General features: G+C 43.6%; 1 protein-coding gene across 4 annotated transcripts in view; it reads left to right on the top strand.

Annotated features, from left to right (window-relative positions):
• The window catches only part of Ptpn2 (protein tyrosine phosphatase non-receptor type 2), an 83,078-nt gene extending 72,098 nt beyond the window's left edge, over positions 1–10,980 (top strand). For 2 of the 4 annotated variants that reach the window (XM_027920686.2, XM_071602491.1), the window contains 2 exons: positions 3,048–3,149; positions 10,612–10,980. In XM_027920686.2, coding sequence (XP_027776487.1) covers positions 3,048–3,149; positions 10,612–10,633 — 124 coding nt within the window. In that variant the 3' untranslated portion in view covers positions 10,634–10,980. Of the gene's footprint in view, positions 1–3,047; positions 3,499–10,611 lie in introns of those variants that run through there. The other 2 variants (XM_071602490.1, XM_027920684.2) reach the window with 2 other exon arrangements.
• The last annotated feature ends 4,634 nt before the right edge of the window (positions 10,981–15,614 follow it).

Here is a 15,614-nt window from a genome sequence, read left to right as displayed (position 1 = left end):
AGCGCTGTGCCACTGAGCCACAACCACAGCCCTAAAAAGTATTTCTTAAAGAAGAAAATATAAGAGTAAAAAAGACATTATCCAGGCTGGGGCTATAGCTCAGCAGCAGAGTGCTTGCCTTTCACGTGGGAGGCACTAGGTTCAATCCTTGGCACCACATAGAAAAATACACAAATAAAATAAAGGCATACTATCTATCTACAACTACCCAAAAAAAAATTATCTGAGTATCACAAATAGTTTATTTTAACCTACTTTTATATATGTATGTATTGAATATAAATATAAACACCTATAATTATAATATTATAATTTAATTATATGTTAATATTATATATTTAATTATATAATTAATATACTAATGATATAGTAATAATATATATTATAATAATATAATGTGTAATGATAATAACATATAGACACAAATGTGTGGTTACTCCATTGTGATAGTAAGATGCTTCTTACTATGTCTCGCAGTCTTAAATTTGAAAGTCAGTGTTCTGCAAATGAGAATAAATAATTGGGGTATTTGAAAAGTTCAGTCATTTGGACCCTCTCCTGAGAGTGTGCGTAGTGTGGAATGTGCCTGCCAGGGCATGTGTTGGCAGAAGCCCACTGTGTGCAACTGCAAGGCTTTCCACATGGTCTCCTCTGGGCAGCCCTTTTAAACTCATATCAGATGTAAAGCACTAATTATATAATCATATCACTTAATGGGTTCATTACATCTTTTATAAATGTATTTCCTGCATTTGAACGCAACTTGAATATTTTTACTAGCAGTATGTGCATTTGTCTACGAGTTTTCAATTCAGAGAGTATTCTCAGTAATAATTTTTGCAAGTAAATATTCAGATGGAATTCAGACAGCCAGGGGGGCCTGTTTACTTAATAAGTGAAAATGAAAAAGATGTGCAGAAGAACTATAGGAATTAAAGGTAAGCAAAATATAGTCCTCAGTTACTAATATGAGAAGCAAGTACCCAAATTAGCAAATTATTAGCAAATTGTCAATTATTTACTATAAATTAAATACCATAAATACACAAGGGTTTCAGGGGATGAGAAGAGGAAGGGTTGAAGAATAGAATAGAAACGAGAGGACCAAAATAAAAGGGAAGATTCTGTCTTTGTGGGAAACAAATCTGAAGAACAAGATGGTGGGGGGCGGTGTTTGGGCATGAAAAGTAGTGCAGAGCTGAAGGCTGTTTGTGCTGATTTTGCCTGGACACGTCGGTCAGCAACATCTGCAGGTTCCAGCATATCAGAGAATGTATCATGATAAAATAAGATTCTTTTTTGTGTTTTGGGTTTCCTTTTCTCTTTATTTATTCTTTTTTAGAGATATACATGACAGTAGATTGTATTTTGACATATCATATATGCATGGAGTGTAACTTCCATTCTTGTGATTGTACATGATGTGGAGTTACACTGGTCATGTATAGGAGAGTGATGTCCCATTCATTCCATTGTCTTTCCCATTCCCATCTTCCTCCCTTCCCTCTATTCCTGTTATTTAAAGTATAGAATTCAGTGGATGTTAATATATTTACAGAGTTTTGTGGCTAAGACCATAACATAATTTTAGAACATTTTTATGATTATCCCAATTTCTAGAACTATTCTAAAAAGTAATTCAGGATCTAATCAAGGGTCATGCATTTGATTATATTTGATTGATGTGGTTTTTAAAGTTTCTCCTTTAATTTGGAACTGTTCTCCATTTCTTTTTCCCCTCTCTTGACCAATTGTCTTTTAAAATGTTCCACAGTCTATGTTTCTCATTGTTGCTCATGATTTGATTCAGATTAAACATTTTGGCCAGGAAGAAAAGTTGTGTCTTCATGTAGTAGACATTGAAGAGGAAGTCACTTTTTAAAAATTAAACTGCATGCTCAGAACTACTTTAGAAAAATTACTGGGAAACTGGTTAGGCTTTTGCCATATCACAGACAATAAGCAAAAAGAGCAGATGAGTTTTGTGAGAGATTTTTAAAGGGAAGAAGTAGTAATTGATGTTTTGCCATTGGCCATTCTTTATGTAGTGCTGAGTCTGAGTATCTTGGGAGTCAGGAAGCTTATGCTGACCAGTACTGAATAGGAAAACAGGAGCTAGAAAAGTGTAAGGATAAATTTAAAAGTAGGCCCACTTGTTGGGCGTGGTGGCACACGCCTGTAATCCCAGTGACTGGGGAGGCTGAGGCAGGAGGATAGCAAGTTCAAAGCCACCCTTAGCAATGGCAAGGCACTAACAACTCAGTGAGACCCTGTCTCTAAATAAAATACAGAATAGGGCTGGGGTTGTGGCTCAGTGCCCCTGAGCTTAACCCCCAGTACCAAAAATAAATAAAAAGAAAAGAAAAGTAGGCCCTGTCACAGTAGAGTATCCATGGAAATTTTTAACAGATGGCACTGATCAAGGGCCTTGAAACATCAAATGCTAGTACAGAGGACCAGGTGCCGGAGCACCTCCTTGTTTTCCCATTCCTGCATCTGCAGACTGGCTGGCAGAGAAAGAAGGAGTTGTACGTAGAGGCTACACCTGTAATCCTAGCTGCCGGGAGGCTGAGACAGGAAGATCACAAGTTCAAAGCCAGCCTTAGCAACGGGGAGGCTCTAACAACTCAGTGAGACCCTGTCTTTAAATCAGATACAAAATAAGACTGGGGATGTGGCTCAGTGGTCGAGTGCCCCTGAGTTCAACGCCCTAGAACCTCCCCCCGCTCCCTGCCAAAAAAAAAAAAGGAGGGAACGAAAACTGATGGGCACCAGTTCACAGTTTGAAAAAGAGCCTTGCTTATTTTCAGGTCCTGTTAAAAGTATACATTAATATAAAACTGTACCAGAAGCGATTGCTGAGTTATCAGAGCACATCTCTGGACCATTTGGAGTACTGGGGCTTCCCCTTGTTTATTGCAGTGATTGAAGGACTTGAAGAACATGTGGATGTGTGTGGTCTTGTCAGTGTCCGGGTCCTTTATACCAGAGTGATCTTGTTCTGCCATGTGTACCTTCTTTTTATCATTATTATTTCTAATCCACAGTATTCTACGGAGACGTATTCGAGAGGACAGAAAAGCCACCACTGCTCAGAAGGTGCAGCAGATGAAACAGAGGCTGAATGAGACTGAACGAAAAAGAAAAAGGTGGTTATGTTGGCAGCCTGTGCTCACTAAGATGGGGTTTGTGTCAGTCATTTTGGTTGGCGCTTTGGTTGGCTGGACTCTGTTTTTTCAGCAAAATGTCCTATAAATAAACAGTTTTGCCCAGCAAGCTTCTGCACTAGTACTGACGTTGCTGCATTAATCACAAGGGTCTGTCTTTTAGCAGCAAACGCCTCCTACCCCAAAAACGGTGCAGTAGAATAGACATCAGCCAGATCAGTGAGACTTAACCCCAGCCCAGCATCTCAGGACTCTTCACTGCAGGTGCCTCTGAAACCTAAACTGTAAGCGGCTGTCTAAAATAAAGACGTTCGTGCGTGTTAAAAATCGATACATTCTGCACCTGTATTCACAAGTGTGACACGTAATTTCACCCGACCAACATTGAGAAATCCTTTATCACAAGGATTTGAATTTGAAGGCTATCTGGATTTTAACCTGCACTTGATACAAGCAATAAATATTGTGGTTTTATTACATTATTAATGGAAAGAAAATGACCTTTAATGTGTGTAATGTATAATGTATTATTGACATGGGCATCAACACTTTATATTCTTAACCATTTCAGGGTAAATATATTTTATAAGTACCTATTTAATCTTACTTTTGTAGTTAAATGTACTTTTTAAAAACTCAATTTGAAAATCTGTTACCATTAAAAATAATAATAATAAATTGTATGTTGCTTCAATTGTACTGGATACATTTTCCCTTTTCCTAAAGAGAAGTTTGATATGAGTAGTTACAAATCAGGATAAGCAGTTTTTACTACATATTTGCATTTCATTTATATTTTACAGTTTTCTCTATTTTAAAAAGAAAAACAAAAACAAAATTTTTCTGCAAAATATCTTTGAAATCCTTGCTGGGACACTTAGGTAATAGCTGCCAAGACTGTGTACAGAAATCGGTCTCTGTAAAGCCCATGACTAACATTGTACATTTTCCACAAAAACTCAGTGTAATTATCCTAATTTATAATTGGGGTAAATCATGATTTAGAAACTAAAAGCAGCAACACTGGTGATCTGTGATTTCAGTTCACAGACTGAAGTTTTGAAGCAAAATTTTTTCACGTTCTTTCCACTGCAGCAAATAGTGAGGTGATGTACAAACCTTCCCTTGTCCTTTAACTTCTTAGTGAATATTTTTAGACTTCAGTACTCACCCTAGTGCTAGTTTTCTTCAGGTTCCAATACACCAATCAGTGTTTGACTTGTTTAACTTAAACTCTAAATAGTTGATATAAATTAATTGCCAGGCAGCATAGATAGTACATATTATTTGAGTGGTTTCCAAACTCTGCTCATTGGATTTTCAAGAGGGTCACCAAGAGGTTGACTGTCAGCCTCAGCATCTCTGCTTTATCTTTTATATACCATGTAAGGTTTTGGCACAAGGCTTAATCATTTCAAGGGGGACAGTTGTCATGTAAAGGCAGTTTGAAAACCATGGGTGTAGGTAATGTTTGGGATTGACTTGCGTAGCCTTACTGAGTGTGCTGACTGTGCAGGACATAGGTGGTACTACATATTAAGTAAGATTGATGTAACGTGTGCCCATGTCCTGACTCAGTATCACTGTGTCCTTGACCCTGAAGCGGAGAGGAGTAAGAGGGACATCTCTGTCTGTCTGTCTGAACTAAACCTGTGTTTAGGCATCAAGACGCTAATGCTTTAGGTGGTTTTGGTTTAAAATCCTTCTTTCTAATTTGCATTGTTTTATCTTTGCTAAAGTACAGTCCATTGGTCTGCAAGCCAGCATGGGCAGGCATCATTCCATTTCCAGTTAGTTTGTTTCCTTGATTTTAACAACAAGGTAAAGACTCCTTATAGGAAAGAAATACTGATAAGGCTGTACCCAGCCTTACTCAGGATGAACGTGCTTCGTGGATTCAGCATTTCAGCCTAGCGTTATGTCTGCTTTTTGTCCTTCTGAATGGTACATGGTACAGTGTGTTTTAAAATCAAATTCAGTGTAGTGAACACTTTGTGAACTTCAGGGCCAGGCTCTTCCCTCCCAGCAGATCCCTGAGGGTGAGGTGGATGGTGGAGTCTTTAAACAGGGGTGTGGTTTTACCAGTGCTGATACATTTTGTGTGTGCCAAATGCTAATTACTAAAATATATGGCAGTAGGTGGCAGTGCCATGGTCATTACCCCAGCCCTTTGTTAAATGAGCTGTGCAAGTCAAACATGGACAAAGATGTGGCTCCTGCCCTCTCCATTAGCACCAGAAGAAAGCAGTTCCTGATGGGTTCTGTATCTTGAAAAGGATTTTGTGTATGCATAGGTCTCCAGAATATTTGTGACTTCAACAGATTTTAAGTCACTTATAGCCGAGCACAGTGATACATGCCTGTAATCCCAGCAGCTCGGGATGCTGAGGCAGGAGGATTGCAAGTTCAAAGCCAGCCTCAGCAACTTAGTGAGGTCCTAAGCAACTCAGTGAGACCCTGTCTCTAAATAAAATACAATAAAGGGATAAGGATGTGGCTCAGTGCTTAAGTGCCCCTGAGTTCAATCCCCAGTATCAAAAACAAACACAAAAAAAGAAGGTCTCTTATTCTCAGGAAAGAGCACTTAGTTCACCTCCACGTCTACTCTGAGCTGGTACAGACTTTGCTTCATGGCGGTGCTAGCTGGTTACACACTCCTTTCCAGGTGTAGCCACGTGTTGTGTTACATTGTTCCTTAAACATTCTCCATGTTTAATTTATATATAAGATAAACATAATGCCCGCTTTTTGCAGTTTAAAGTAACAAAAGTGCATACAGAGCTTCAGCACAAAGTGAAGCCATTTCTCATGTTTAACAGAGATGATATGTATTTGCCAAGTCCTTTATCTTTTGGGTCCATTTCTCAGTGTTTTAATATTTCTGCCAAGAGATAAACAATAAAAGTGAAAGGATGTCGAGAAACTATTAGTCATTTTCTGTTAAAGAGCTCTGCCTAGCAGCTGCCAGAGGAAAGGTGGCAAGTGAGTTGCCTTGGGTGCACATGTGCCTGTCCCTTCAACTTGCATGAGCTGGAATTGATGGTGACTCGGAAACACGTAGGGCTCAGTTGATGGCATGCACGGTCCCTCTGTGTGCCCACCTGGCACTGTGCCTTTCAGGGATGGTGCTCACACAGTGCTGGGAGTCAGTCGTGGTGGTGTTAGGTCCCAAGAAGCCTGAGACTTGACATCTCTTCATTTCTTTTGCGGTGCTATCATTGAAAAGTCTCTCTCTGGTATATTTTAGAATCAGATCATTCTTAGACTGCAACTCATTTCTTAACGTGTCTGCCCAGCTGGACATGTTCATCATGTGGTGCCCGTGACCCCGGCAGCTTGGGAGGCAGGGACAGGAGGATCTGAAGTTGGAATGACTTAAGAGAGATGCTGTCTCCAAGCTGAACAATAAAATGCTCAGAAAACTGTTACTAACTGGATTTGATATAGAGATCAGAACCTGATGGTATTAAAAATACTTTTACTGACCTTTTAATGAGTGCCTGCATTTCCAAATTTGCCTGCCTTATTATTGTACAGATTCAAAAAATCTAATCTGCTTTGATTTTTTCTTTCAGATACATATCTTTAAAAATAATTTTAAATGTTTTAATCTGAATACCATTCAGTATGTAATTCATTCTGTCTGTGTTCAGGCAAGATTTCAAGCCCTTGCTAAACACTGGTTTATATTTTCTTCTAGCAGGTCCCCACGGGGGTTCTGAGTGAGTGAGGACTATGTAACTGGGTGTAGCCCCCCCCAGTCTGTGGCATCTTGGTAGGGAAGGAAGGACGGCTGAGGTCATCCTTCATTGACTGGACTGGGTGCCTCTTTCCACACTCTGGAACCAGGTGTCAATAGAAATGTCTACTCTGCACTCTCATTCATACACAGCAGCTAATAAAGGCTCTCTCACTTTTAAGAAGCTCTTATTTGGCTGTGACTTATGTAGGTGATAGAGGCAAATGTTATCATCTCATGAAGTGAAATAAAGGCCTTCTCACTGTCTGGATGGTTACTCTGTAGCTGACCTGTTCATTCATCCTTCCCTCCAGTTCTGTTATTTGGCTTGGATTCTGTTTGTCCTTGTACCTATTCTCCAAGTGGTGTTCATGGGACGGTGGTGCCCGAGCCTCCCAGCAGCGTTGGCACTCGCAGTCCCAGCCGTCCCTGCTGTGGAGGTGGGGGGGGGGGCTGGGGGGGGGCTCTTCCTTCCTGCTCTGCCCAGGAAGTGCACGAACAGCGCGCTCATGTGGGCTCTATTCTGCTGCCTGTCCTAACATTGCCATTTCATTGTTCATCCAGATCCAAGAAAGTGGTATGAGTGTGGTTCTCTCTCCCCTGCAGCAGGAGTTTTCTGACTGTCTGGCACCTTCACGTTGCCCCAGGAGAGCAGCAGGCTGCTCTGCACGGTGCTTTCCTGTCTGCACTCTCCACAGAAACAAGCGGCCGTCTCCTTTGGCTCCTGCGCTCTGGAAAGACCCACTGTCAGTGCCGATCCTTTCCTCCCGTGCTGTGCTCCTGGCCCGGAGCCCTTGCCAGTGTCAGCAGGGGCTGATGTGGAAGCTTCTGCGTGGTCTGAGAGTTTGGGAGCTGGCAGTGAAAACACTCAGAGAACCCTGACTCTGGGCAGTCCATTGGGAAAATGAGAAGTTCTGTCTTTGAGCCCTTTCTGTTTTTCTGGTTAAAAATGGAATATGGGGATTACAGTGTTGAGTGAGGATGTTGCCTGCAGAGTCGGCTCTGACCCTGGCTGGTGTGCTGCTTAGCTTGTTTTGGCCTTCGGCGAGGAGAATTGCATGAGGTGTTGGAGGTGGTGGTGATGGTGGTGGTGGTTTTTCCTGTATAGACTCTTTAAGAGGCATCAAGTTATTTTTCGTTGCTGCTCTGACTTGACATAGACTTTTCAGACCATGATGCCGTTGATGCTTTAAATAACTAATAAACACTATGTCTGGCACATTCAGGAGAGGAATTTGGGTAAGTGGCCTTTAAGGCAGCCCTGGCTCACCTGAGAGGTTGTGATCAGCAACTGAGTCTACTAACTCAAGGCAGTAGACTCTTGGTGTGAATATCTAATGGCAGAAATGACTCCTGGAGCAGTTTGGCTCCTGATACCTCAGCATGTCAGGACAGAAGGTCCTGCCCCACACCCCGAGTTGCCCACGCCAGCCAAGGCTACTTCTGCAGAGAAGACCCAGCGCAACCCACACCACTCAGCTTGCCAGAACCTGTTTTACCTTTCGCCTCATTAAACAAAATAGCAAAAATTGGTCCAAGCAAACATACCAGAATTTCTGAAAATGAAGCCTATTTGTCTTTTCAGTCTTACGTATAAATAGTCCTTTAAAACAGTTACCCTCGTCAGTGGTTTCATCTTGTTTGAAAAATATTTAGAAATAATAATTAAATTTTTAAAAATCCCATCTTTTAGGTTGTTATAAGAAATCATTCAGCTGGGCACTGTGGCACACACCTGTAATCCCAGCAGCTCGGGAGGCTGAGACAGGAGGATCGTGAGTTCAAAGCCAGCCTCAGCAATGATGGGTGCTAACAACTCAGTGAGACCCTGTCTCTAAATAAAATACAAAATCACTGGGGATGTGGCTCAGTGATCGAGTACCCCTGAGTTCAGTCCCCAGTACCAAAAAAAAAAAAAAAAAAATTATCCTTGGTAAATATGTCTTTAATCTGAAATTGTAGCCATTCACCATCTACAGTTTTGCCAACCAGTTTAAATGTACAATCTGGATTTAACCTCCATGACCCTTCATCTAACTAGATGGCATTACCTCTGGTTTTGGGTAAGAAAATTGAATCAAAGTGTAAGTAACTTGCCCCAGACTGCACAGCCAGTACCTGATAGAACTGAGGTGCAGTCTCCAACCGTGGAGGCCCGATGACTCCACGCCTCAGGCCTTTCCTCTTAAGTCACGACTGTGTTTATGTGGAGTATTTGGACCAAATATTTAAGTGAGAAAATGAAAGACTCTTAGCTGTTAAAAGCCAAAATATTCCTCTGATTTTTTTTTTTTTTAAGTGGAGGGAGAAAGTTGTGAAATAATTTGTACTACCACTGAAAATCAGAAGTATTCTTGGAACATTGGAATATTCTCTAAATCAAACCCTTCTTTCATTCACTGTTATTGAATTAAGTTCCTTTCCGAGCAGTCTTCTGAGTGCATGGAAGGTGCACATTTTGCATCAGAATTGTAAACGGTTCTCTGCCTTCCGTCAGCCCCCTTGGTTCAGGTGCTGGAGACCCCTGTAACGAGCACCCATAGTTTTTGTGACTCAGATTCTACTAAGAATGATTTCTTGATGACTTGATGTTCATGTTGGTGGGAAGTTCCGATGAAAAGACGGCTCCATTGGTGCCCGGTGCAGGGTGCTGTTCTGCAGGGGGGGCTGGGAGCTGGAAGAAGTCTGGTCCCCAGAACTCGGGGCTTTTGAGTAGACGTTCTGGCTAACTGGTGTGGACCTGGCTTGTGTTTCCTGCCTGCCCATGCGGAGCCACAGGACTGACATATTTAGGTTTGGGGCTCTGTGGTAAAGAGGAGCTGGGGAGAATGGCAATGGATTGGTGCAACGTATGTGGTCACTTGTCTATTGGTGATGGTTTTGGTGTCCAGAGACCCTGCCCCTGCAGTCACATGAGCGGCGCCTTAAGGGTATAAAAACCTGTCAGTTTGTCTGTTTGCAAATAATTGTGCAGGAACTTCAAAAATCCTGCTGCCCTTGTCCATAGCCGTTCCTTCCATTGCTTGTTTAAACTCATTTTCACCCCTTGGCATTAAGGTACAGTAAGCCTAACAATTATTTTATGTCTGTTTTCTTTCATGTTGATGGTAACCTCAGTTTCCTCTCACTTCAGTCATGTAGTGTAGATCCTTAGTGTTGTCCCTCAGGACAAAATGCAGCTGCTAACATGGGTGATTTAAAGACACATGGCAACTTTGTGTCCAAACATTGTATCAATAGTATTTTTAGCAGTCTTACACAGTGGAGGTCCAAATTGGATTAGACTTTGGCATTGAATTCCAAAGTGTTGGTAAGTCAGCACATACCATGTAGTCTTGCTAAATTCCTGTGGCTACTTTTTTAAAAAAATCTGTCTGTCTGTCAGTATCTTACATAGAGGTCATTTCTTGTGTAAAACTGGATGACCTGAAAAATTTGAAGTTAGTAATTCTTGAAGAAGAAGATGAGTCATGGTGCTTTACCTGCGTCTGTCTTACACCACTGATTGTACATGAAAATCAAGCACTGCAGTTTTACCAAGATGATAGCGAAGCATTTGGTGTGGTTGACTGTGACACGTTGGAATGGTTTTCGGTGCCCTACTTTTAGTTCATCGTTAGTCCTGTTGTGTTTGTGTGTATCTATGTACGTCTGTGTGTTTGGTAAATATGAATTGAATAGATGACTTCTTATTTTATGTTTTAGGCCAAGATTGACAGACACCTAAATATTCATGACTTGAGAATATTCTGCAGCTATAAATTTTGAACCATTGATGTGCAAAGCAAGACCTGAAGCCCACTCCGGAAACTAAGTGAGGCTTGCTAAGCCTGTAGACGGCCTCACGGTTGTCTGTTTACAAAGTAAACTTTACACCCAGGGAATGAAGAGCACCCACCAGCAGAAGACTTGGCAGACCCTTTAATCTGATGTATTACTACATGTTTTTAATGCGTGTATGAAATGTAGAAAGATGTAAAAGAAATAAATTAGGAGAGACTACTTTGTATTGTACTGCCATTCCTACTGTATTTTTATACTTTTTGGCAGCATTAAATATTTTTATTAAATAGACTATGTTGCTTTGTGTGCATTGTCTTAGGACAGCTCTGCTTCAAATATGAATATTATGGGTTTTTTCTCAGATTTCCATAACTAGCAGTTGATATTTAAATGAAAATTGATTCAAAACATTGGTTACTTTTCCAGATTTTTTTAGTTATCCCTCAATAGTCTTCTGTCCTGATAGTATTGGTTAGGTAAAAGCAAAAACAGGAAAGTTACATCCCTGAGGTCACTTGAGATGTGAGCTAATATTGCCTAGTGGTCAAAAAGTAGTTTCAGAAAGGTGCGGCAGTCCCTTGCAGTTCGTACCCAGTGTCCTCCTGCAGGCTGGTGCACTCTGCCCCACGTTTCCCTCAGCAGGAGGCCAGGGATCCCTTTTTCCATCTCAGTTCCTGCCCAAGGGGTGGATTGGGGCAACGTATGTGGTCACTTGTCTATTGGTGATGGTTTTGGTGTCCAGCGACACTTAAGCCCCTGCAGTCACGTGAGCGGCGCCTTAAGGGTATAAAAACCTGTCATTTATTTATTTATTTGTTTATTTTGCCAGCTGTGAAATTCTTACAATATTTTTATAAATACAGCTGTTTCAGCTTTTAAAAATTCAAATGACTTTATCCTGTGTTCCTCTTTGCCCTACGCCAGATTTCCTGGGTCTGTTATATAGAGGCAGGTGGAGTGAGCCCCTGCCGGGTCTCTCCTGAAAGCTGCAGGAGGAGTTGTTCTCGCCAGGCACAGCAGCCAGCTGCTCCTCCCCGTTAGAGGAAGCTCCTGGAGTTACCACCTTTACCTGCCTCCACTTCCTCACTTCCCGTGTTCTGCCTTACTGTGGCTTTGTCTGTCTTATACCACTCCCAAGATGGCCCACAAGGTCATTTTAGTTTCTACTGTGACCAAACAAGGCCATCACTCTTTATATGACTTCTTGGCAGCAGATCAAGGACTTCTTTGAAGCTTTTTCCACAGACTTCCTAAGACCTCAGATTTTCCTTATTTCATTTCTTCTTCCTGACTCTCAAACCTGAGAGTTTCCAACACTCCATCTCTGAGCCTTTGGTTTTAATTTTAACACAGTGACCTTGGTCGTCTCAACTCTGCAAGTCTCTGATACCTCTCTAAGCTGGTTCTGTGCAACGTCTTTAGCCCAGGCCAGATCTCACTTCACAGAGGAACCATGTCTCCGGTTCCCAGACTGGTGTCATGGTGTGTATAGATTCTTCAGTCTTTAAAATTGAATGCCATCTCCTTCAGCTTGTCTCCAGATATTTCATTTTATATGACAACATGCCCAGAGAGCTGAAGCTCCCCTCCCCGTGGGCTCCACGTCCAGTTGAGTCATGAGGTCCTGCATACTCCATGGCCCGCTTTGGTGGAAGCTGCGTTATGTGTGTGGGGAGAGCGGTGGCTTTTCCTTCCTAGTGTGGCCCACCCGTTTGTACCAGTCCACTCTATGTCCACATGATCTTTACAGACCCGATCATTAACATCCTCAAACTTAGACAGTGCCTTAGACAGTTCTACCTTCATTTTAAATCCCGAGGCCTCAGGGAGCCGTGTGCCTCTAGCTGTCACCCACCTGACCTCACAGGCACCTGTTGGAGCTGTGCCATCCATTTTGAATTAGTGGAATAGTCCTTATTCATTCACTTGTCAAATGAAGATTTATTGAACATGTAAATGCTAGGCACTTACGAGGTCCTCCACATCCAGTGCCCAGAGAGGAAACATGACGTGTGACCTCAGCAATGGGCAGGTCAGTGAGCAAATGCTGTGACAAAGATGAACAGATAACTGCTCAGCTGTGGGGACCTGAGTTCACAGAACTCACAACCCAGACGCAGTTGCTCAGGAGCACTTGGGCACTGAATGTTCTTAGGAATGGCAACGGGGCCCCCAGTCTGGGAGGCAGAGCAGGGGCAAGGACCATCCCTGGGGTCTACGGGGCTCCCTGGTGTGCACTTCCCTGCTGGAGGCAGGGAACTCCTGGAGAGTGCAGCTCTGATTTTTTTTTTTTTTTTTTTTTTGCCAACTGTGATATTCTCATATTATTAGATCTATTTCATCTTTAAAAAATTTAAATGACTTCACCTTATGTTCCTTTTTGCCTCAGATGCCAGATTTCCTGTGTCTATTTTAGGAGTAGGTAAACTATTGAGGAGTAGGGCCCCTTCACCCCTGCTCAACCTTTCCTAAAGGCTGTCGCTCAGGGGCAGAACACTTGCCTGGCACGCGTGAGGCACTGGGTCCATTCTCAGCTCCACATAAAGATAAATAAAGGTATTGTGTCCATCTACAACTTTAAAAAAAGGACCACATGAGAAGTGTGTTACCCACCAAGCAGCGCAGCAAGCCGACCTTCCCACTGCTGGCAGGCTGGAGAGAGGAGCCCTGCCCTGCTCTGTGAGAGTTTTTATTATATTTTATCTTTTTGTAAATTTTTGAAATGTTTTTTAGTTGTAGATGGACACAATATTTTGTTTGTTTATTTATATGTGGTGCTGAGGATCAAACCTGTGCCTCACACATGCTAGGTAAACACTCTGCCACAACCCCAGCCCTGCTGGGGTTATTATCTTAACTAACTGAATCAGAAGCTTAATGTAACCTTGTGGAGTTGGAATGCATCTTCCAACAATTCCCAGCCCACCCGAGGTGCCGCGCTGTGGTCCAAGTGGGATTGGTGTGCAGACTACCACTACCGCTGGGCTCTGGAGGGAGTGTTAGGAGACTGGAGGAGAGTGACCTGGCCCTTCCCAGGTGGGGACCAGGCAGAATGTGGCCTAAGACTATGTGGGTGGTTGACGGACCCTTTAAAAACAAGCAAGTGAGCACAGTAAGTCACCAGTGTTAGCCATTCTCATGGCCCATGAGCAGCTTAGGATGTGGACGTGGAAACAAGGAAGCTTCCCTGGTGTGCTATCAATCAGGGTTCTCCAGAGAACCAAAGGGGTAAGTAGAGAGGAGGAGGGTGCATCAGGGCACCTGGCGTGCTTGATGGAGCTGAGGAGTCCCACAGGGGGTGTAATGCAGGCTGGAGACCTAGGGAGACCTGGGGCACAGTCCTTGCAACTCAGGACCTCAAAACCAGGGGAGCAGATGATGGAACTCCCCGAGTGGCACTGGAGGCCTGAGAGCTCAGGGACACTGGTGAGACTCCCAGAGTCCAAAAGCCAGAGAACCAGAAGTTCCAGCATCCATAGGTGGGAGAAGAGAGAGCAAGAACCCACCCGTCTCCACCTTCTTGTTGCCTGGCCTTCAGCTCCGCAGATGGCGCCTACCCATGTTACGGAGGGATCTTCTCATTCACCAACTCACACTAGTCTCTTCCAGAAATGCCCCAACCCACGCTGGCGCAGCCAGTCTTTCTGATCAAATGCCGACCTCCTGGGGTCCCTTTCATTAGAAGAGCATTGGGCCAGATGCCTCCCGAAGCCCAGGTAACACATTAAAGCATTGCCAGCCCCAGGCCTGTCCCACCCAGTCAAGCTGACACCGAGTCAACCTCATACCGGCTTCTTACCAGGGCAGCAGGGACCCTGAGTTTCTCCTCACCACCAAGCTCATCAGCCAGTTGGATGGAGGGAGGTCCCAAGGACGCCCTCCAAAGCCAGCAAACAGTAGCCTTCCAAGCAAAAGTGAATAGTTGTTGCTCTGGGTTTGAAATATCCCAGCTTTCCATGTCAGGGAGAGAACTGTGCTGCCTGGTGGCAGGGGAGAAATACAATTTATTTAAAATAGTAATTAGCATGTGACACCCAACACCCAGCCGTGCTCAGAGGGACTGTGTGTGGAGCTCTGTCAGATGGGTACACTGAGTCAGGGGTGTGAAGACGGAAGAAAATGAACATTCTGCTGGGTACAGTGGTGCACACCTATTAACATCAGCTCTGGAGGCAGAGGCAGGAGATCCCAAGTTCAAGGCCAGCCTCAGCAACTTATGAGAGCAAGCCTGCCTCAAAATGAGAAGTGCTCCCTGGGCTCTGGGTAGGCATCCTTTTGAGCCCCAGCCAAGCCAGGACTCCACTCCTGAGGAGCACCTCCCAGGGCTGTGTAGGCCCAATAAGAAGACTGCGAGGCCACCAGAGACGGGCAGCAGGGAATCAGATGGCACAGCCCGGGAGAGGACCCCACGCTCCTCAGCCCCAGAGTGAAGAGAAATGGATGCAGGCTAAGATGTGTTGTGCTCAGAAAAAGTCCCCAGGAAGTGATGCCTGCTGAGTTCCTACAGAAGGCCCGGTCTCAACGGCCTCTCGCCATAGGGAACCAGGGCCCTGGCAAGACAGTGACAGCAGAAGGGGTTGAGCCCGCCCAGTATAGAGTAACAGACCCTAAAAATTATGCACCCTGACAATTAGGAACTGTCTTGGCCACTAACAGATTGGAAGAAAGAAATGCTTACCCAAGATGGAAATTTAGATGCTCGTAGACCAGGACAGATAGGTCACTCAAGGATGCTCCATTTCTCTAGCATTCATGGTTTGTTCTCTCATGATCACTTCAAGGTCCAAGATGGCTGCTGAAGCTTCTGTAATACTTTCACATTCCGGGTGTGCAGCACCCACTGTGGCTGAGCTGGCATCCTTTAAGCAGGTTTCCCCATACTTGGCCCTTCTACTTGCGCTTACATCTCATTTGCCAGGATTGGG

The sequence above is a fragment of the Marmota flaviventris genome, chromosome 16, assembly GCF_047511675.1.
Source record: "Marmota flaviventris isolate mMarFla1 chromosome 16, mMarFla1.hap1, whole genome shotgun sequence".
In the NCBI taxonomy this organism is placed as follows: Eukaryota; Metazoa; Chordata; class Mammalia; order Rodentia; family Sciuridae; genus Marmota; species Marmota flaviventris.
The sequence above is the reverse complement of the archived record's forward strand: the minus strand, read 5'-3'. Positions and strand labels throughout refer to the sequence as shown.